Source organism: Panthera tigris, chromosome E1 (assembly GCF_018350195.1).
Source record: "Panthera tigris isolate Pti1 chromosome E1, P.tigris_Pti1_mat1.1, whole genome shotgun sequence".
NCBI classification, from domain to species: Eukaryota; Metazoa; Chordata; class Mammalia; order Carnivora; family Felidae; genus Panthera; species Panthera tigris.
Window position 1 is genome coordinate 37,515,009 of NC_056673.1, and position 22,267 is coordinate 37,537,275.

Genomic DNA, 22,267 nt, shown 5'->3' on the forward strand with positions numbered 1-22,267 from the left:
AGGGGGAGAGACACATCATGAAAGTTCTTGGGTTTGATTCCAGTGGCGGTGGGAAGCTACCAGGGAGTGCTAAGCAGGGGAGAGACACCATCTCGCTTACATTTTAAAATGGTGGCTGCAGGGGCGACTGTCTGACTCAGTGGGTAGTGTGACACTGGATCTCAGGGTCGTGAGTTTGAGCCCCACGTTGGCACAGAGATTACTTAAAAAAAAAAAACATGGGGCGCCTGGGTGGCGCAGTAGGTTAAGCATCCGACTTCAGCCAGGTCACGATCTCGCGGTCCGTGAGTTCGAGCCCCGCGTCGGGCTCTGGGCTGATGGCTCGGAGCCTGGAGCCTGTTTCCGATTCTGTGTCTCCCTCTCTCTCTGCCCCTCCCCCGTTCATGCTCTGTCTCTCTCTGTCCCAAAAATAAATAAAAAACGTTGAAAAAAAAAAAAACATGGTGGCAGCTGTGGGGTGGAGAGTGGATTGCAGGAGATGAGGGTGGGGACTGGGGAGGTTTGTGTCGTTGTCCAGGTAAGAGGTACTGGTGGTATAGACAAGGTGGTAGATGTTGGGAAACGGTGGAGACAGGTGGTGTTTTGGAAGCAGCACAGGTATGACTTCCTGATGGGTTGGATGTCAAGGGTGAGGAAGGTGGGGGGGGGTCAAGGGCAAGTCCTAGTTTTCTGGGCAACTGGGTGGATGTGTTGAGCTGGAGAAGTTGGGGAGGGCTGTGGAGGAATAAGTTTGGTGACAAAAATCAAGTACCCCGTGGAGTGCCTATGAGACATGCACATGGGGACACTGAGTAGGCAGTGGGAGGTGCAGGACTGTGGCTGGGGGCGGGGGCCGGGGGAGGATGCTGGACCAGGGATACCTTTGGGAATCCCCATCAGTAGACAGATGGGATTTAAAGCCACAGGTGTGGGTGACATCACAGGAGAGACATTCAGGGAAAGGGGAGCCCAGGACAAAGTTCTGGAGCTCCCCCTCCTGCAGGGCAGGGGCTTAGCCTCTGCTCTAGAGTCATGTGGGGCCCCATGATTCTTTGTTGTGGGGGGCTGTCTTGGCCATCGGGGCGTGTTTAGCAGCACCCTTGGCCTCTACCCACTAGATGCCATAGCACGTCTCCAGGTGTGACGACTGAAAATATGTCCAGATAAATGTCCTCTGGGGACCATTCGCTCCAGTTGAGAACCGCTGATGAGAGCATGTTGTGGGGGGCTGGGGTGGGGGGGAGAAAACCAATGGAGGAGACTGAGAAGGAGCCAGTGGAATGAGGAGGAAAACCAGGAACCACGGGGTCCCGGATGCCAAGAGAGGGCTTGGAGAAGGAAGGAGCTGCAGGCTGGTAACGTGCCTCAGAGAGGCTAAGGGAAAGGCCAGGCCGCACGGAGAAGCTGCTTCGGCAGCACGAGGGGCCAGAGTGACCTTATGAGTGGCCTCTGAGACCAGGATACAGAGTAGAGTCTTGAACGAGGGGCAGACAAGCTGGGAGAGAAGGTGCGGTGGGGAATTCTTGATCAGTTTGCTGCGCAGGGGGCAGTGTGTGGACTTAGGAACGGCTTTATGAGGATTTTATGTAAGGTGGGCTAGGCTGGGTGGGGGCCTCGCTGCTGCTGTGGGGGCATTGCTGATGCCAGATGCTGTTGATGCTAGTATTTTTTTTTTTAATGTTTATTTTTGAGAGAGACAGAGACAGAGTGTGAGCGGGGGAGGGGCAGAGAGAAAGGGAGACAGAATCTGGGGCAGCCTCCAGGCTCTGAGCAAGCTGTCGGTACAGAGCCTGACGCTGGGCTTGAACTCACGAACTGCGAGATCATGACCTGAGCCGAAGTCGGAGGCTTTAACTAACTGAGCCCCCCAGGTGCCCCGTTGATGCTAGTATTGATTGATTGGTGGATTGATTTTTGAGAGCGCCAGAGAGAACTGGACAGGGGAGGAGCACAGAGAGAGGGAGACAGAGGATCTGACGAGGGCCTCACCAGCTGTGGAGATCACGACCTGAGCCGAAGTCGGATGCTAGTGTTTAAAGATGCTGGTGTTTAAAGGAAGGTTGGGGGACTGAGAACGGTGGGTAGGGGTGTCCAGGCAGGTAAGGGGCTGGGCAGGAGGGTGGGGCAGGGGGCTCCTGGCCGTGGGGCGGGGTCCCCACTGCTGTGGCCGCCTGCAGCTCCCGGGGGGCCCCCTCGCGCTGTGGGGGCGGGGAGGGCAGGCCCAGCCTCTCACACCCTCCCCCTTCCCGTGTCTCTCCCCCCCCCCCCCCTCCGTGTCTCCCTGCAGAAAGCGGGCGGCGGCCTGCGCCAGTGGAAGCGGGTCTACGCCGCGCTGCGGGCGCGCTCCCTCTTGCTGAGCAAGGAGCGGCGGGAGCCCGGGCCGGCGGCGGCGGCGGGGGCGGCGGCGGCCGTCGCAGGTGAGGACGAGGCGGCGCCCGTCTGCATCGGCTCCTGCCTGGTGGACATCTCCTACAGCGAGACCAAGAGGAGGCACGTGTTCCGGCTGACCACCGCTGACTTCTGTGAATATCTCTTTCAGGCTGAGGACCGGGATGACATGCTGGGCTGGATCAGAGCGATCCGAGAGAACAGCAGGGCCGAGGGCGAGGTGAGGGCCCGGCCGCCTACCAGGGCTGGGGTGGGGTGGGGCGGAGTTGGGGGGGGAGTGCGGGGAGGCCCCAGGGCCGCCCCTCCCCTGCCGCGGACCTCGCTTCACCGCTCTGAGCCTCAGTTCCCTCCTCCATAAAATGGGCCAACAGGGGGTACCCCCTGCAGCCCGACGTGCCTGGGCTTTGGCATAAAGAGAAAATTCAGACAGCGGCTCCGGGAGCCCTCGGCACCCTCAGTGCTCCCTGGCCGGCAGGAACACTAATAACTATAGGGAGGGCACGAATTATTATCGTTATTATCGTTATTATTACTGCCTTGGGCAGGCTGTGGCACAGAGAGGTCAGCTCCCGGCCAACCTTAGGTCTTGCTTCAGAAAGCCGGGGTTTCTTATGGAGTGAATTACAGAATGCGGTGCCCCTGTGCCAGAACCGTGGCTTGCCCTTCTGACAGGGCTGGCCTGTCAGCAGGGCACCAACACATTGACCTTGGGAGGAGGCCAAGAGGATTGGCCTTTGGCAGCAAGCTGCACTGGTTGAGCCAAAGGCTTTGGCAGGGATTTCAGGGTAGTTTCTCAATGGCGCCCCCTCTTGGGCAGCTGCAGCTGCACACCCAGAGCCGGGGCTGACGTTTCCGTTTCACTTGCCCGCCCCCCTCCAGCAGGGGCCTGCATCGAGGTGCCTTTGCTCACGTGCACACAGCTCTGTGGGGGTCCTGAGCTCGGGGGCTGGTCTCTGCCATGACGATGGTGGGCCAGGGGGAGAGGGGTGCCAGCACCTGGCCTCTGGGCCACAGACCCTCTTACTGACAAGAGACACATCCTTTGGCTGAACCAGGCTCTGCTCCCCTCAGGACATTGTCTTTCCTTACTGTAGGGAGGAAGGTACCTGGAATGTGTGGCCCCTGTTCTGGGGGCCTGGCTGGGCTGTCCCCAGCAGGGTACAGTCAGGGGGTCCCACGTGACTTCCATTATTGCCAGGGCTGCCAGTCCTAGGGGCATCTCCTCTGTGCCTGGCCAGGAATGTGATGAGTGCTACATGCACAATTCTGCAGCCCAACCCTGAGGTTGCCATGTTATCTTCTTTGTTACTGTGGAGGAGACTGAGGCTCAGAGAGGCCAGTGGATTACCTAGGTCACACAGCTGGTGAGGGGGTGCTCGGGAGTCCAGCCCTGGTCTTTCTCGCTCCAGGGTGTGAACCCTCCAGCTGGCGAAGCCGAGGCAGGGGTCAGGGATGAGGCCTGAGTTGGCTGGCTGTGGGCACTGAGGGGGTCTGCTTTCTCTTTCCTTTCCTCCAGGACCCCGGCTGTGCCAACCAAGCTCTGATCAGCAAGAAGCTTAATGATTATCGCAAAGTAAGGTGAGGTCCAGCTCTCATGAATAGTCTTGACCATGAGGCGGGGGGCACTCCAGACAGAGGTCATCTTCCTGGCCCACCTCCGGGCCCGAGGCAGCCTCTGAATCACCCTCTACGGGGGTGGGGGTGGGTGGGTGGGTAGGCAGAGCCTCCAGTCCCCAGAAGGACAAGGAGGGATTCGTCAGGGCTGGAGGGGAGGTCTAAAGTGGTAGGAGGCTGGGGCAGGTGGCATGTTGGGTGACCCCAGATGAAGACTTTTCCTCTCCTCCTTTTCCTACACAGCCATAGCTCTGGGCCCAAAGCTGACTCCTCCCCCAAAGTCTCTCGTGGCCTGGGGGGCCTCAAGTCTGAGTTCCTCAAACAGAGTACCGCACGTGGCTTCAGGACTCAGGACCAGTCCGCAGGGAGCAAGGGTAGGAAGGTGGCTGCTAAGGGGGCAGTATGTGTGTGTGCACATGTGGGAGGGTGGGGGTCAGTTCTGTGGGTCTACATGGGAGCCAAGGGCTTGTGTGTGTGTGTGTGTGCGCGCACACATGTGTTGGGTTGGGTGTGTGCCAGGATTATCCTGGTATGTCAGCCTGTGTGTGTATGCCTGTGAGGGTCTAGGGGCTTTCAGAGCCTCAGGGCTGGAAGGGCCTGGAACCTGATTTCCCTCCGTGACATCCCAGCTGGGTGTTCTCCAAGTCCCTGCCTGTGTCCCTTCAGGAGCAGGAGGCTCATCCTCTCTGGAGGCGGCCTTTTCCCTCTTTATACACTTTCGACTATTAGAAAGTTCTTTCTTTGGTTGTATCAGAATCTGCGACCCCCACCTTGTTGTTTTAGCCCTCGAGGCCATATAGAAGTCCTTACTTTCCTCCAAGGGCTGACTCCTCAGGAATAAACCCCCTCATCTCTGAGGCCTTCTCTCAGGATATAATTTCCCATCAGCCCTCAGCATTCCAGTTGCCTTTCTGATGGAGTCCCCACATGTCCAAACATGGGTGGGTGTGTGTGACCAAGCGTGGCTGCTGCCCCTCCCCGGCCGCCCCCGCCCCCCGCTCACCCTGACTTTGTCTGCCTTCTCCGACCCCAGATGACAGTGCTACCACTCCCAAAACCCCATGGGGCATCAACATCATCAAGAAGAACAAGAAGGCAGCTCCTAGGGCGTTTGGGGTCCGTCTGGAGGAGTGCCAACCAGCCATAGAGAACCAGGTGAGCCCCTGCCGTACTCCAGGGCAGGCAGAGAAGGGGGCAGACCAAGGCACAGAGGGTCAGAGCTGTGAGGGACTTTGGAACCAGCTCTCCGCCTCATCTTAGAGACACCGCGGTTGTGGGGGTTGTCGGGGGGCAGAGCCCAGGGAGGGAACAGCAGAACTGAGGCAGAGCCCGGAATCCCCGCCCTCCAGTCAGTGCTCCCGTGCCCACCGTGGTGAGGCTCTGGTGCCCGGAGACGGTGAGGGCCTTTTGTTCCCCTGCATGGGGCCCCCGGGCAGCAGCTCCGGCCGTGCACTGCTCCCGTCTTGGCCTTCCCCCACCTTCTGGCTCACCGGTGGGGAATCCTGCCTTTTACCTTCCTAACACGTCTGCCCTGCCTGTCCCAGCGGGTCCCCTTGATCGTGGCTGCGTGCTGTCGCATCGTGGAGGCACGGGTCTGGAGTCCACGGGCATTTACCGAGTGCCTGGTAACAATGCAGTGGTGTCCAGCCTACAGGAGCAGCTCAACCGTGGGCCCGGGGACATCAACCTACAGGATGAGGTGGGTGCAGCCGGGGAGTCTGTGGAGGCGGGGAGGGGCCGAGGCGGTGTGTGTGTCTGTCGTGTTCCTTGTACCCTGCAGCGTGCCTGGCAGCGGGCCGGGGCACGAAGACGGGTGAGACAGGACCTGTCCTTGCGGGCCAGGCCCGGGGATGGGCATCCCCCCGACTGAGGCCTGACAGGTGCAGTTGTGGCTAGGGAGCCTTGAGGCAGAGGCTCGCAGGCAATAGTTTGGGGGCCTTGAGGATGAGTAGAGTTCACTAAACGCCGGTGAAAGCCGGGCGAGGGCATTCCGGGCCGAGGGAATGGCCTGGGCGAAGGGGCGGGCCCTGAAGGTTTGCCAACAGTCGACTCACCTTCTCTGTAAAGGACCAGGTAGCAGATGTTTTAGGTGCTGGTTACCACGCGGTCTCCTCCCCCTCCTCCTTCTTTTTCTTCAGTCCTTTAAACACGTGAAAACCGTTCTTAGCTCCAGGGCCACACAAAACCAGGCCGCAGGCTGGACTTGACCCACAGGCTGTGCTCCGCAGACCCCTGGCTTAGAAGGGGAGCCTGTGGTATTTTCTGGAGCAGCCAGGACTTCGAATAGTTGCAACGTGGGAAGAGGAGGGGCCGGTCAGATGAGACAAAGCCGGCTCGTGAAGCAGTCTGACAGCCACACTTAAAAGTTTGCAGCAGGTTCAGCAGCCGGTTAAGCCGACTGTGCTCTTTCCCCACGGGGACCCAGGGTGCCGCGGCTGCAAACAGCAGCCTCCTTGGTGGTGTATGTAGCCTGTCGATTGTATAGGCTGCCCTAAGGGACCTTGGGGACAGCCTTTCCCAGTGGACATTGAGGTTTGGCCTCATGCTGTCTCCGGTCTAGGCTCCAGACGGGTATGCGGTATGGGGGGACGGGGCACCTTTGGAAAGCCCCCGGTCACGGTGGCCAAGGTCCGCATCGGCCAAGTCATCATGTCCATCTGTACCAAGTTGCAGAACAAGGAGTCTGTGATCGAGGCCCTACATAGGGCCAAGTTCAAGTTCCCCGGCCGCCAGAAGATCCACATTCCCAAGAAGTGGGGCTTTACTCAGTTTATTGCGGATGAATTTGTAGACATAATGGCCGAAAAGTGGCTCATCCCAGATGGCTGGGGGTCAAGTACATCCCTAATCGTGGCCCCTTGGACAACTGCTGGGTTTTGCATTCATGAGAACCTTGGCGCTGTCCCTCCCTATTCATGCCCACCAATAAGTTCCACTTCCTGTAAAAAAAAAAAAAAGCTCGCTTTTTAAAAAAAATGTCAGTTCTCAGTAAAGCTGGAAAAAAACTAAAGAAATATATATATTTTTTAAGTATTTATTTTGAGAGAGAGCGAGCATGAGCAGGGGAGGAGCAGAGAGAAAGAATCCCAAGCAGGCTCTGCCCTGTCAGCACAGAGCCCCACGTGGGGCTTGAATCTACAAACCATGAGATCATGACCTGAGCCAAAACCAAGAGCCAGACGTTTAACTGACGGAGCCACCTAGGCGCCCCCCCAAAAAAATATATATTAAAAGAATTAAAAAAATTTTTTTTAATGTTTTATTTATTTTTAGAGAGAGAAAGGGACAGAACGCAAATGGGGGAGAGGCAAAGAGGGAGGGAGACACAGAATCCGAAGCAGGTTCCAGGCTCTGAGCTGTGAGCACAGAGCCTGACGCGGGGCTCAAACTCACGAACCACAAGATGGTGACCTGAGCCAAAGTCGGAGGGTTAACTGACTGAGCCACCCAGGCGCCCCCCAAAGAGATATTTTAATGTGAAAAAAAAAAAAACAAAAAAAACAGAATTTGCAGCAGGGTCAGTGTTTCTCAAACTGTATTCCTCCAAAAAGCTGTGGGAGGCTAGGAGCAGGTCAGGAACCCCGGTCTTTGTTCAAACTAGAGAAATCTGCTTTGTTCTGTTTTGAATGTCATTTTTTTTTTTTTTTCATATTGGGTTTTCACGTATGCTTCTGTCTGGCAAAAAGGGGCTCTGCTGAAGAAGATTTTTGGAAAACCATGAATCTGGGCAATGAGGTCCCATGAGGCACATATTTAGTGAAGCTTTATGCGATACCTGACCGTCTTCCTGCCCTTGGGGAAAAAATGGGGGAGACAGGATCAGTACGTGTGGGACAGTGGCCAAGGGAAAAGGCTGCTCTCTCACCAAGGGCCAGATTGTGCGATGAGGAAGGAGAAGATGCCGAGGGCCGGAGCAGGTGGTAGACTTGAGTGGTGGAATCTTTGAAGCGTGAACGGGAGGGGGCAGGCGGACAAGAAGGCAGTCCAGGCTGGGAACGATGGCATTTTCCAAAATCCCAGAGCAGGGTCTGAGTGTCGAGACAGAGAACAGGCCCGTTTCATCCCTCCTTCCTGGGCTTGCCAGTGGGGAGGATGAGGCCCGGGGCAGGAGGTGGAGGGCTTTTGATGGTGCCACTGAAGTCTTTGATCTTGACAGTGGGGACAATAGGGAGCCTTCAGTGGTTCTTCAGCTGGGGAGGCATAAATGAGCGTGGAGTCTGCTTTAGCTTATGTCTGACGGATACAAATGAGGGAGGCCCAGAGCGGGGCATCCAAGGGAGAAATTGCTGACATGGGGGAAGTGCAAGGGGCCAGGAGGACACGGTGGCCCCAGGGAATAAGGAAGATGGGAGCAGCTCTAGGAGTTGACCACATGAGAGGGAGGAGGGGGGGTGCAGGGAGGAGCCAACGTTTGAGCTGGGGGCTGGTGGTATCTCTCTGGCAGAAACTGGGGAGTAGGGCCCGAGAGGGAAGATGTGTCAGGCAGGCCCCCCCCCGGATTTGGGGTGATGGCACAAACAGGCAGTCCCCAAGAGTGCACTGGAGGATGGACACGGTGGTGTTGGGGCACAGAGTGGGACGATGGAGGGAACTGCTATGTGGGCAGAGGGTGGGCAGCAGGAGTGAAGGGCCAGGCTCCGTGTGGGACAGAGGAGGGGGGGGCTCAGGTGAGGCTGGGGATGAGTGGCAGATGTGTGCACGTGGGAGGGGTCCAGAAGCCTTGGGTTTGGCAGCTGGGAGATGAGAACAGCCAGGAGGTGATGGGGCATGTGGGCGGTCCCTGTGCTGGCTTGGGGTGGATATGCCCAAAAGCACATTCGCCGGGGCTTAGCCAGGGAGAAGCATGGCCGGGGCTGGGGGGCAGCAGACCCAAGTCAGGGCCCAGAGTGTGCTGGGCCTGTAGTTTTGTCTCAGACACCAGTCCTGTCCTCTGTCTTGGGGACTGCTGGAAGTTAAGTGCTGTGGGCAGGGTGACCGTAACTCCTGATGAACCTGAGGGGGAGGGTATTGTTTGTGGGATGGTGTGGGGCCATTGTACTGAGTGTGTGTGTTGTGGAGCTGCGTGTCTTTGTGGAAGGTGTTACCTTGTTTTCCGGGCCTGAGTTACTCTGAGCCCTTCCGGTCAAGGCTGTTACCCTGGACTTTGCACGGGGTAATGGTGCCCCCTTGTGGACACAAGGGACAGTGACCGGCCATGCTTCATTCATTCTTGCATTCAACAATCCATTTATTTAAAAACAATTTTTTTTAATGTTTATTTATTTTTGAGAGAGAGAGACAGATGTGAGCGGGGGAAGATTAGAGAGAGAGGGAGACACAGAATCCGAAGCAGGCTCCAGGCTCTGAGCTGTCAGCACAGAACCCGATGTGGGGCTTGAACCCACAAACAGATCAGACCCGAGCTGAAGTCGATGCTTAACCAACTGAGCCACCCAGGCGCCCCAACCATCCATTTATTTAAAACAGGGTTTCTTGGGGTACCTGGGTGGCTCAGTTGTTTAAGCGTCCGACTTTGACTTAGGTCATGATCTTGCAGTTTGTGAATTTGAGCCCTGCGTCGGGCTCTGTGCTGACAGCTTGGAGCCTAGAGCCTGGAGCCTGCTTCAGATTCTGTGTCCCTTTCCCTCTGCCCTTCCCCTGCGTGTGCGCTCTCTCTCTCTCTCTCTCTCAAAAATAAGTAAACATTAAAAAAAAACAACCCAGGTTTCTCAATCTTGATGCCTTGCAGAATAATTCTTTGTTGTGGAAAGGTGTCCTGTGTATCACAGAAAGTTTAAAAGCATCCCCAGACTCTGGTTGTGGAAACCAAGGGGGTTCTGTCCCTGGGGGTGTGATTCTGCCCCTGTTGAGAACTACTGACTTAGGCCATATAGGTGCCAGGCTAACTGAGCTCACTAGGTGGTAGGAGCACAGTGGGGGACAGGGCAGACAGGACAGGACAGACAGTCCTGCCAGGCAGGTAGGCAGGGAAGGAAAAAAATGCATACAACGGTGACAAAGTGTGGCAAGTGCCATGGAAGAAACAAGGTCAGGGCTGTTGTACAGATGACGGGGCAGGGGCAGTGGTGGCTGTGTTAGCTGTGACTGTCAGGGAAGGCGTCTCTGCAGAGATGGCATTTGGGTAGGATGAGGAGGCTGGCCTGTGAAGGGCAGGGGAGGAAACTTCTAGGGGAGGGAATTGGCATGTGCAAAAGGCCTGAGATAGGCAGGTGCCAGGCATGAATGACTGCTATGTCATGGATAAGGAGAGGGGGTCCAAGGGTGGCTCTCCACTAAATGGGGAGCCCTGGGAGGCAGGACTGAGTGCTGGTAGGCCCGAAGAGGTCCAACCACCAAGGAGGTTTCCCTCACTTCCGTCCCATAGTGCTTGCACCAAAGGAGGTACCTAGTACTTGCTGTGGGTGGGCAAATGCGGGAGCTCACTGGGCTTGCTGGAGCAGGGAGGGGTCGGGGCCAGCCGGTCAGGGGGCCAGGACCTAGCTGGGCGCTGTTCTGCCGCCACTACCCTGATGAGTCTCCTTAGGCCGGAGATTCCCTGGTCTGGGCAGAGCTTGGTGTGGGTGTACCCCAGGGAGGGCCGGGCCGGGCTAGACTAGCATGGAGGCGTGGGCACCTGGGCTGGGCCTGGGGGGCGGGGATGGGGTCTGCGCACCCCGCTGGGCCTGCCTGGGACCTGACGTCTTCGCCCTCTCCCCAGCGCTGGCAGGACCTCAATGTGATCAGCAGCCTGCTCAAGTCCTTCTTCCGAAAACTGCCTGAGCCTCTTTTCACCGACGGTGAGTGGGGGTGGAAGTGGAGGACGGGAGGAGGAGGGACACCTGTCTGTGCTGCACTCTGACCACTTCGTTTTATTGGGTTTGTTGGCTTTACTCATTGGGTTTTTTTTTTTTTTTAATGCTTATTTATTTATTTATTTATTTATTTATTTATTTATTTAATTGTTTTAACATTTATTTTTGAGAGACAGAGAGAGACAGAGTGTGAGCAGGGGAGGGGCAGAGAGAGAGAGGCAGATACAGAATCCAGAGCAGGCTCCAGGCTCTGAGCTGTCAGCACAGAGCCTGACGTGGGGCTTGAACTCAGGAACAGTGAGATCATGACCCAAGCCAAAGTCGGATGCCTAACTGAGCCACCCAGGTGCCCCAGTGTTTATTTTTTTTGAGAGAGAGCAGGGGAAGGGCAGAGAGAGAGAGAGAGAGGGAGACACAGAATCTAAAGCAGGCTCCAGGCTCCCAGCTGTCAGCATAGAACCCGACATGGGGCTCGAACTCACAAACCGCGAGCTCGTGACCTGAGCCAAAGTTGAGGCTTAACCGCTTGAGCCACCCAGGCACCCTGGGTTTTTGTTTCAATACAAGAGAAACATGGGCTCGTAACAAACTTAGTATAGATGCAAATAAAGAACCCCCGAAGGTGCCTGTCACTCTCCTAGTCCCTATCCCTGGAGACTATCCTGACCCTTTCTGAGCATTTGCTCTGTGCCAAGCACGGCTCCCTACAACAACTCCGTGGAGTAGGTACTATTATCTCCACTGTACAGATGAGGAAACTGAGGTTAAATCATTTGCCCAAGGTCACGCACGTTGTCAGTGTCAGAGCCAGGATTCAGCCCCAGGCTTCCGGCTCCAGAGCCCAGCTCTTGACCGTTCGCTGATCTGTTTGTTTTCCCAGACCCTCTTACACATGTGACGGAGGCAACCATGCATAGATAGGGTCTAGAGTTGGGTGAGTTTGCCTGCGTGCTGGCAAATGTTTGCCATCTGGCTCTCAAGGGAAAAAAGCCTTGATCTGTAGTCTCCATGGTGCAATTACTCCTACTGTGCCTTATTTCAAGCTACCGATAAGCTGCCACCAACGTGGAGTCAGAAGAGAACACCTTTGGCCCTCGGGAGCCGGTGTGAGCAGGATTCAGCACACCCCTGGGGGTGGGGGGGTGGGGGCTCTTAACAAAAGGAGGCTTGTCATTCTGAGATTCATTCGTGTCTGTACAAAGAGCTCTACCCCGTTTTTCTTTTAAATCAACCACCTGGTAGTTCACAGTCGGAACAGACTATAATTTGCCTAATCACTCCCCTATTGATGGATATTCAGGTTGTGTTCAAATTTTTGCTCTTACAAAACACGTTGCAATGGCTTTCCTTGAAGGTGTCCCTACATGCCCGGATCGGTGTCCTAGAGGTGGGTTCCTAGACTGTAGAATTTCCAGGTCAAAGTCCTGGTCAGCATTTTTGAAAGCTAATGTCAAGCTGCCCTCTGAGAAGAAGGCCCTAGTTCATACTCTGACCAACAGCATAGGAGAGAATTGGCCCCATCCACCCTCGATGTTATCAGCATTTTATTAGACTTCTCTTAATTGGTTGAGGGAAATGTCGTCTCGTTATGTTTTCATTTTCATTTCTTTCATTATTAGGGAAATTAACTATCTTTTCATTAGTTTATTGGCCTTTTCTGTTTCCTCTCATTTCCTGTTCAGACCGTGTGCCCATTTTCCTATTGGGCTGTTTGTCTTTTTTGGTATCGATTTGTATGAGACAAGCTCTTGTGTATTATGGGTATTAACCCTTGGCTAGTTTTTGAGGAGATTTGCTCTCGGTCTGCCATTTGCCTATTAACTGTTCAGGGCAGAAATTGAAAACAATTAAGTGTAGCCAAAGCTGTTCATCTTTAATGGATCCTGCATCTCGTGTTTAGGAAGGTCTTATGGTTGTAAAGACGTTTTCTTGGTTTTCCCAAGATTTTAGCAACTTTGACATTTGGCTGTCTCATGCGATCACACATGTTTGTGTATTCTTATGTGGGCTGGAAATGGATTTTTGTTCCCCCAACAAGATAGCTAATTGTCCCAGGGACATTTATTGACCCCTCCATCCTTCCCCACTGATTTGAAACGCTGCCTTTATCACATAGTAAAGATCCACGTGGCCTGTTACCCTCCTTTCTGTGTCCTTGTCCTTGGCCAGCCCCCTCCGTGAGGCCCAGGCTGCTGAAGCTATGCTATCTTTTTAGCGCGTTTCAGTATCGGATAGGGCAAGCCCTCCCTCGTGACTCTTCCTTTACAGACTGTTCTCCGCTCTCCTTATGCATCTACTCGTCAGATGAGTTTCAGAATAAACTTAGCCTGTTCCATGTTTTAAAGTTCCCCATGCACTTCTTCTGAAGGGAGTTGGGGGGCATTTTGACACAGGTGGGGTGGGCGTCTGGAGGCTGAAAGGGCCCCTCCCTCTTTCTAGGTAACCTCTTCTGACCTTGTGGTGTCCTTGTCCCGGAGCCTGGGACGAGGACCTCTTTTCCAGTATCCACGTGCGGCTCAGGTCCTGCTTCTTCCCAAACACACCCGGGCTGCCCCAGGTCGGGTGCGCCCCTGAGTGCAGCTGTAGTGGGTTTGGTCACATAGACACGAGGTCATGGAGCCGCCCCCCCCCCCCGCCCCCACCGATGCTGAGCTGGAGCAGCCTGGGCCTCCTCAGCTTGGAAGCACCGTGAGAGTGGGAGAAGGGACTGCCTCCCACCTCTCTAAAGAGTCTTCACTGTGTTCTAGACAAATACAACGACTTCATCGAGGCCAATCGCATCGAAGACTCCAGGGAGCGGATGAAGACGCTCCGGAAGCTGGTAAGGAAAGAGAGACGCCCTCAGGCAAAAGGCACACTGGGCCTGGAGAGCACCGCCCCCCCCCCCCCCCCCCCCCCCCCCCCCCCCCCCCCCCCCCCCCCCCCCCCCCCCCCCCCCCGGGGAGGCCTGGAGCCCAGTGCCGCCACTTCCCTCTGTGACCTTGGAGACGCCCTTCTCCGCTCTGGGCCTCCGTTTCTCCATCTCTCCAAGGGGGCTGGCTAGAGGGTGGTTTCCAGACCCCGGAGGTATGGCGGTGGGAGCCCCTGTGGGGTGTGCTGGGGAGATGGGGAAGCCATCACAGCCCCATGCCCCTTCTCGCTCCCGCCCAGATCCGGGATCTCCCAGGACACTACTATGAGACTCTCAAATTCCTCGTGGGCCATCTGAAGACCATTGCTGACCACTCGGAGAAAAACAAGGTGGGGGGACTCTGGCATGGAATGTGGGGGAAGGAGGCATATAGGGTCCTTTCAGCATATTCTAGACTCTTCCAGGTCAGATAATCCCAAGGCCCTCTAGGCACACCCTCCTCCGTAGTCACTCTGTCCCCACCCCACCCTTCCATGCCAGCCAGTGCTCCTTCCCGGAGGGCCATCTCCGGAGTTTCTGAAGGGTCTCGCAGAGGCAGAGAGCCACAGTCCCTCTGTGTCTGATGGAAATCTATCCTCGGATTTAGCTCAAATCCCTTGCATTGCATTTTTCTTTCTTTCTTTCTTTTTTTTTTTTTTTCCTTTTTTAAAAAATATTTTAAGTAATCTCTACACCCAACATGGGGCTCAAACTCATAACCTTAAAATCAAGCGTTGCTCACTCTACAGACTAAACCAGTCTCTCATGCCACATTGTGTTTTTCTAATCAGACCTCTGTATTTTCTGGTTCTGCAAAAATGAATGGAGCTATAGGAATGCTCCCAGTTTTAAAATACCCTTAGAACCTCCAGCAGGTCCCTATTCTGGCATCTGTCACTGTTAGCACGGTATGGGTGAGCAGGCTGGGCACTGCTCTCGGCTGCTAGGCCTGGGGATGAGCGAGGCTGAAATCTGGCCTTGCGAGGCATTGCCTTACCCAGCAAGGAGGTGTCCATCCCCTAAGCCAGGCATAGCTCAGGATGGGCCGTGGGCCTGAGGGGCCTGGGGTGAGGGAGGTCTGGGGGACTGGAGGTCAGAGCTCATGGAGTGTTGATGCTGACCTGCTTTCCTCCCCTGCCCAGATGGAGCCCAGGAACCTGGCCCTGGTCTTCGGGCCGACGCTGGTGAGGACGTCTGAGGACAACATGGCGGACATGGTGACCCACATGCCTGATCGCTATAAGATCGTGGAGACGCTGATCCAGCACGTAAGCAGCCACTCCAGGCGGAGGCCATGTCCCCCTGGGCATTTCGCTCCTGCTCGCCTGGGCGGATGTGCTCAGTGGAGGGTGAGGCAGCTTCAACAAATGCTCCTGGGATGGCACATGCCCTTCCGAAGCGATGGGCTGCGTTTCCGGACCAAACAGGAATGGATCCTAGAATCCCTGTCTTTCTAGGATGTTCCATTCCCAGCAGGAGAATCAGGAGGCCCCTGAGCTTCTAAGATGAGGGTGAGGGTCAGAGGGCAGAGGAGGGTCAGGGAAAGTGCTGCTGGGTTGGACAGCCAAGGGGTGAATGCAGGGGCACGTTCAGAAGGGGGCCCCAGGAAAAGTGTCCTGGTAGAAACACGCAGACGGGTGTAGGGAGCAGGGGCAGAGCTCTGCCTTGCCGCCCCACTGAGGCTTGGGGGAGCAAATGGTGATGCCCGGGGAGGGGACGCAGATGAGGCAGGGCGGAGCAAGGGCTAAGACAGGATCCTGCACTTGTCCTCTGTGTGTCTTGGGCTGGTCTCCCCGCTTCTCATGGCTCCCAGAAGCACCACAAGCCCTGTTGTGTCTAAGGAGTCTAGTTATTGTCCAGGATGGGATGAGAACCTAGAGCGGCCAGCAGAGGGCGCAGGAGGCTTTGGTCCTCTAGAGCCAAACTCAGGGCAGCGCCTCCCCCTTCTGGGGCCCTAAGGGATGCTTTTATAAATCCTAGATTTTCAAGAAAAAAAAAAAAAAAATCACAGATTTCCCATTTCCAAATCTGCCTGTGGATGGAACCCAACCCCCTCCTGCCAGGAGAAATAAGACTGGCAGCTGGCCAGCGGAATGGGGTCCTCAGCGTCTGCAACGTCACAGATACTTTAGGGAAGGGAAACCAGGTCATGTTACTCCCATTTTACAGATGAGGAAACCGATGCTCAGAGAAGCAAAGTGACTTGCTCAAAGTCACGCAGCTTATAAGTGGCAGCCCCAGGATTGTAAGCCAGCTTTGTCTGACCAAAGTTGGTGCTTTCCTCGGCCCCTGCTGGGAGGCCAGACTCCGGGGTCCATCCTAGAGCTGGCTTGGCCGGCCAGGGTCGGTGACGTGAGGCAGTGGGGTAGACTTTGGTCATGCCGACTGGCCTTGCCCGCTTATTGCCTTCCTCCACTGGGTGGTCAGGGCTCTGAGCCTCGGGAGGGAACGTCAGAGCCTGTTCTCATTCCAACATTTGGGACCGCCAGCCCCGGGCCCACTCCTTTAGCTGTCAGAGAGGCCAGGGTTGGCTGGACAGTGTCAGGGATCCTGATGAGGCCTTAGTCTGGGAAAACTTATCCCTTGGAAAATTTCAGCTCCCCAGTCTAACACGTGGCCCCCGGAGCCCCTGGAGTCGCGGGCCCAGGCAGGATCGGACCTCGGCAGAGACTTCTCTGACTCTGGCTCTGAGCCCCTGGCCCGTCAGCGGATGGCTGCAGGTCGTGGGTGACTTTGTGGCCATCACCTGGCCTCCCTACCCGGGGCTCCTGTCCTCCCAGTGGCAAGTCACCAACCAGTTCATTCCCATGTTTACTAAGTCAGCTGCAACCCAAAGACCACGTCAAGGCATTTGTTCGAACATGATTGCCGCTCTGCATACACTGGGATCTCTCAGCCTCCGCACTAGTGACCTTTGGGGCCAGATGATTCTTTGTGGGGCTCTGTCCTGTGTAGCACAGGATGGTTAGCAACATCTCTGGCTAGATGCCAGGAGCCTCCCTCCAGTCGTGACAACTGAAAATGTCTGCCGACTTTCCCAAATGCCCGCCCCCCCCAGGGGACGGGAGGCAGAGGCACCCCGCTTGAGAACCGCTGAGGTAGCAGTTGAGGGCACTGGCTCTGGAGCCCGCCTGCTTGAAGTTCAACTCTGGCTCTGCTCCTTACATGCTGTGGGGCCTTAAACAAGGGACTTACCCTCTTTTTGCCTCAGTTTCCTCATCTGTAAAGTGGAGATGATAATAATGCTCACCTCACACGGTAATTGTGAGGGTTACATGCGTTAATGTCAGTGAAGCACTTAAAATGCCACTTAGCGGGTAAGAGGTGTTATATGAATTAGCGACCACCATTATTGACCTCATCGGCATCCCAGAGGCAGGTGCAGGTGCTGGGATGCAGAGGTGACTGGAACCCAGGCCCTGCTGTGAAGGAGCAGTGCCTCAGTGAAGATGTCATTTCTTCATTCTCTGGACTATCTCCAGGGAAGCCCATGGAAGGACCTAACCCTGCCCCGGCTATAGGGCTGGGAGCGTAGTCAGGGGCGAGTTTAACTGTCTTACGACACCCGGAGGAATTTAGCCATTCAGAGCAGGGAGAAAGCGTTCCAGGCACAGGGATGTGCAAAAGCAGGGTGGCACCAGCTAGCGTGAATTCTTCCAGAAAACTCTGGGCTACCCGGAAGCTTCTGGGCTCCCACAGCACTTTTGGGTACCTCCAAACCGAATTAAAGGCTGGGCTTCTTAGGGCTCCCTCTATTCAGCCCGTCTCTGGGGACTGCACTTTTTCTTAATGATGGCTAACATTCATTGTACATTAGCAATGTGTTGTACTAAATATTTTACACACGGTATTTCATTATTTTTGAAATGTTTAAGCGGAGGGTATAATTGACATGAGATTAGTTTCACGTGTAACAACACGACCATTCAGTATTTGTATATATCCGTGAGATGATCAGCGCTATACATATACCGTCACCGTACATAGTTACAATTGCTTCTCTGGCCATGAGAATTTTTCAGTCTTGTTCTCTTAGTAACTTTCAAAAACACAATGCAGTATTGTTAACCACAGTCATCATGCTCTAGGCTACGTCCCCGCGACTTACTTATTTTGCAACTGGAAGTTTGTACCTTTTTTTTTTTTTTTTTTTTTAAATTTTTTTTTCAACGTTTTTTATTTATTTTTGGGACAGAGAGAGACAGAGCATGAACGGGGGAGGGGCAGAGAGAGAGGGAGACACAGAATCGGAAACAGGCTCCAGGCTCCGAGCCATCAGCCCAGAGCCTGACGCGGGGCTCGAACTCACGGACCGCGAGATCGTGACCTGGCTGAAGTCGGATGCTTAACCGACTGCGCCACCCAGGCGCCCCTGGAAGTTTGTACCTTTTGACCCCCTTCACCCCCTTTGCCCACCCCCCACTCCCGGCCCCACCCCAGCCTGTTTTCTGTACCTATGAGCCTGGATTGCGTCTATCTGTTTGTTTTAGATTCCACGTGTGAGATCATACGGTACTTGTCTTTCTCTGTGTGACTTGTTTCATTTAGCATGCGTGGTACCTTCAGGGTCCATCCATGTGGTCACAGATGGCAAGATTTCCTTCTTTCAGTGGCTGAGTTGTATTCCATTTTATATACACGCCACATCTTCTTGACCCATTCTTCCATCAGTGGGCACTCAGGCCACTTCCGTGTCTTAGTTGTTGTAGATATATCTCTCCTTGGTGTTTTTGTTTTCTTCAGATAAATACCCAGAAGCAGAATTGCTAGATTATAGGGTAGCTCTTTTTTTTTTTTTTAAGTTTATTTGTTTATTTTGAGAGAGAGAGACAGAGAGAGAAAGCACAAGTAGGGGCAGGGACAGAGAGAGAGAATCCCAAGTAGGCTCCACGCTGTCCGTGCAGAGACTGACTCGGGACTGGAACCCACGAACTGTGAGGTCATGGACCTGAGCAGAGGTCAAGAGTCGGATGCTTAACTGACGGAGCCACCCAGACATTCCTGGATCGTAGGGTAGTTCTATTTTTAATTTTTTGAGGAACCTCCGTGCTGGTTTCCATAGTGGCTGCACCAATTTACATTCCCACCAACAGTGTGTGACAGTTCCCTTTTCCCCACATCCTCATCAACACTTGGTATTTCTAGTTTCTTATAATAGCCATACCGGATTTCATTTTCCTTCTCACCACAATTTTAGAAGTAGATACTCCTGTTAGGCCCATTTTACAGATAAGTAAATAGACTCAAAGAAGTCATTTACCTGAGGTGGACTTGAGCCCGAGAAGACTGACTTTCGATCTTGCATTATTTCTTATCCTCTCTTCTCTTTCTTGTTGCTCTCCTTTGCCACTTATTTGAGTTAATAATATGCCAGATTGTGACGAATAATAACTGAGGTTCATGGCACATGGTCATAATCAACCTGCAAGTCTCCTTGTTTCCCCCTTCATCCCTGACCCCACTTTGCTCCCGCCATAATTACCCAGTCTGATTGGGCAATACGTATCCTTTCAATCCACGTTCCCTGTCTTATTGTATTTATTTATTTTTCAACAAACAGTATTTTTAAGTAATGCCCAATGTGGGGCTCGAACTCATGAGTCTGAGATCGAGTTGCACACTTGCAACTGAGCCAGCCAGGCGCCCCTAATATTCTGTGTGTGTTAACTTTCGACCAGTGAGCTTAACTCATTGATTCCAATTTCTGTGTTGTTGGGACTTCTCTCTGCCGTCTTAAGTGTCATTTTTTGTTTACCCCATTTTCATTTTATTTCTTTTCCATCTGTCCTACCTTGCTTTCGATGGATTGATTTTTGTTTTCCCGATATGAAAATTACATAATTTAGGGGAGCCTGGGTGGCTGCTTGGTTAAGCATCCAGCTTGATCTCTGCTCAGGTCATGATCTCACGGTTCATGAGTTAAAGCCCCGAGTGCTGACAGCGTGTGGAGCCTGCTTGGGATTCTGTCTCTCCCTCTCTCTGCCCCTCCCACGCTCGCTCTCGCTCTCTCAAAATAAATTAAAAAAAAAAAAGAAAAGAAAATCACACAATGTATAAAGCCCAATCTGTGTTTAATTATACAATTATAACAGCCCATACTTATGCTTCACTCTCAGTGATTATTCCTAAAGCTCATCAATATCCATTGTCTTCCTTCCACCACATCTAAAAACCAAGTGCCTTAGTGTACTGTCACCCATCACCGGTTTCTCCCTCTGTGTTCGAAATCCACAGTGTCATGGATATACTTTGTGTGTGTACAGTTGTATGTGTATATGAGTATCCTTGCTTGGATCGACCGTGGACATTCATCCTGACCTCTCCGAGCTGGTCACTCCACCCCGGGGTCATTTCTTAACTGTGCTCCTATACACAGTTAAGAGAATCTTTGTGCAGCAAGCTTTCTGATGTCTTCAGGTAGCTTTAGTTCACACTCAACTGAGAGTTTAGCAGGGTATAAAATTCTAGGCTCAAAATTCCTGCGTTTGTAATCCAGCAATACAGGAAAATACTACTTATCTTCTTATGTCTGCTGCTGCTGCTGAAAGTTCTAGTTACAGCTGATGCTCATTTGTAAGCAACCTTTTTTTTCCTCCAGAAAACTTTTAGGGTTTTATCCTTAAGATTCTCAGATTTCACAAAACATACTTGCGAATCAGATTTTTACTTTATTTTCTATCCTGTTTGGCATTTATGTGAAAACTCTTTCCTGCCTGCCCCTCAGGGAACCCCCTAACATTTCCCTCCCGGCACTTCTGTCTTCTGGCTGGGGGAGAGAGTGGCAACCCCAGTAGCTAATGTGGTGCCCAGGGCTCTTCTGGCTGCCGCAACAGGTGGGCCTTCTCTCTGCAGTGGACCCAGCCTGCGCTAGATGGCACTGCTGTCCCCGCTTCTGGCTTGTGGTTGGGAGTGAGCCCCAGAGATGTGTTCTGGACAATATCTAGTGAAAAACAGGCGGAGAAGCTTTTCCTGAACTGGCCCTCCATCAATCCTCAGCCTTTCCCATTCCAGGCTGCATTTCCCTCCAGCACTGGGGTCCAGCCTTTTCTCTCCCCAAGGGTTTCTCATAGTCTGTGGGGTTTGGTCCTGGGAATCCATGTTCCCTTGGGAACATCCAGTGACCAGGCCAGCCTGGGGGTTGTTGAGAAGAGGGAGGACCTTCTCCTGCCCCATTCCATATGGCGTCTGAGTGGAGTCCTCTGGACTGTGCAGGTCCAGAGCCCGTGTCTCCGTCTTCCCTCAGCCCCTTCCCACGCTGAGTTTCACCACTTCCTTTTGTCTCCTCTGCAGTCAGACTGGTTCTTCAGCGATGACGAGGACAAGGGAGAGAGAGTAAGTGATGCAGAGGGAGGGTGGAGTGGGTCTGGTCTGAGGTGGGCCTGCATCTCAGGCTGGGGGCCGGGAGGGGGCAGGCAGTAAGACTCAAGCACGGGAAGGTCCCTGCCCTTGGGGCTTCCCAGTCTGATGGAGGAAACATAGGCCCTCTTCTCAGGAGCCTCCAGTCTAATGGGAGACACAATCCTTGCCTTCATGAGTCCCCAGTCTAAGGGGGGAGGTATAAGCCACTCTAAGGAAACTGAGTCCAGTAGCAAAGGCAGACTCCACCTTCCAGTCTTATGTGGAGGATATAGATCTTAGAAAGATCCAGTCTGATGGTGGAGACACAGCTCCGGCCTTTGGGGTTCAGTCAAGGTGTTGGAGAAGGCACGAAACAGTCTAATGGGGTACGTGTAGGACCTGCCTTCAAGAGTGCCTGGCTGATGAGAGAGACAGTTGGTGAGCCCCAATCTGATGGAGGAGTCATGGGCCCTGCCTCAGGTTACCCCGTTTTGCGGGATCCACGGTCCAGCCATCTGAGGACATGCTGGCTGACCCTCCTCCTGTTTGCAGACTCCTGTGGATGACAAGGAGCCTCAGTCAGTGCCCAACATTGAGTACCTCCTGCCTAACATTGGCAGGACAGTGCCCCCTGGTGACCCAGGTTCAGGTGAGTGCAGGGGCTTGGGAACGGGTGGGAGTGGGGGTGGGATTCGCATTCCCAAGGGTCCCAGATGCCTGGCCAGACGCCCAGCTTCCCTGCTCTGCCCCAGCGGGGCCCTTCCCTGCCCCCACCACAGAGACCCGGGCTGTGGCAGGGCCTTCTCCACTCTGGGGAGGTCTGGCTTGCCTGTGGGCCCGCTTCCTTGTCTGCTCAGCTGCCCCTCCCCGGGCTGGGTAGGGGCTTTGTTCGCCCTCCTTCACTGGTTTCCTTCCTAAGCTTTTTATTTCTCATGGGCTGTGTCCTTCTGGGCATGTTCCTCTTTTTAATTTTTCTTCCTTTTCTCCTTGCACCCCTCTGCCCCCTTCTCTCTTCTCCCTGTGCTCTCCTCCTGCCCCTGAACCCTGCCTCTCTCTTCTCCCCTTCCCCTCCTCCAGCGGACCTGTTGGAGATTTAAAGGGTACAGTGTGGCATTTGCGGCCTCGGTCACTAACAGTGGCGGGTGATTATAAGAAGGCTGGGCAGGCCCGAGGGGCAGGCAGAAAGGTCCCGGGCTGTGAGCACCTCACCCTTGACATACCGGCTACCCCCACTTGTGAACAACATACCCCCGCCCTAGCCCTCCCA

At 54.2% G+C, this 22,267-nt stretch overlaps 1 protein-coding gene, 1 non-coding gene and 1 pseudogene across 2 annotated transcripts in view; all 3 read left to right on the forward strand.

The window, feature by feature from the left end:
- Nucleotides 1–22,267, forward strand: part of ARHGAP23 (Rho GTPase activating protein 23) — a 72,334-nt gene that overhangs the window by 41,937 nt on the left and 8,130 nt on the right. Inside the window, 12 exon segments of the mRNA XM_042966143.1 lie at nucleotides 2,267–2,587; nucleotides 3,884–3,945; nucleotides 4,225–4,355; nucleotides 5,015–5,136; nucleotides 5,526–5,568; nucleotides 5,571–5,680; nucleotides 10,679–10,757; nucleotides 13,520–13,593; nucleotides 13,923–14,012; nucleotides 14,805–14,930; nucleotides 20,953–20,994; nucleotides 21,553–21,649. Coding sequence (XP_042822077.1) covers nucleotides 2,267–2,587; nucleotides 3,884–3,945; nucleotides 4,225–4,355; nucleotides 5,015–5,136; nucleotides 5,526–5,568; nucleotides 5,571–5,680; nucleotides 10,679–10,757; nucleotides 13,520–13,593; nucleotides 13,923–14,012; nucleotides 14,805–14,930; nucleotides 20,953–20,994; nucleotides 21,553–21,649 — 1,297 coding nt within the window.
- Nucleotides 5,985–6,916, forward strand: LOC107179979 (annotated as a pseudogene).
- On the forward strand, nucleotides 6,361–6,494 carry LOC122233840. The gene has a single exon (XR_006211566.1). It is a non-coding gene; the product is annotated as a small nucleolar RNA SNORA70 (small nucleolar RNA).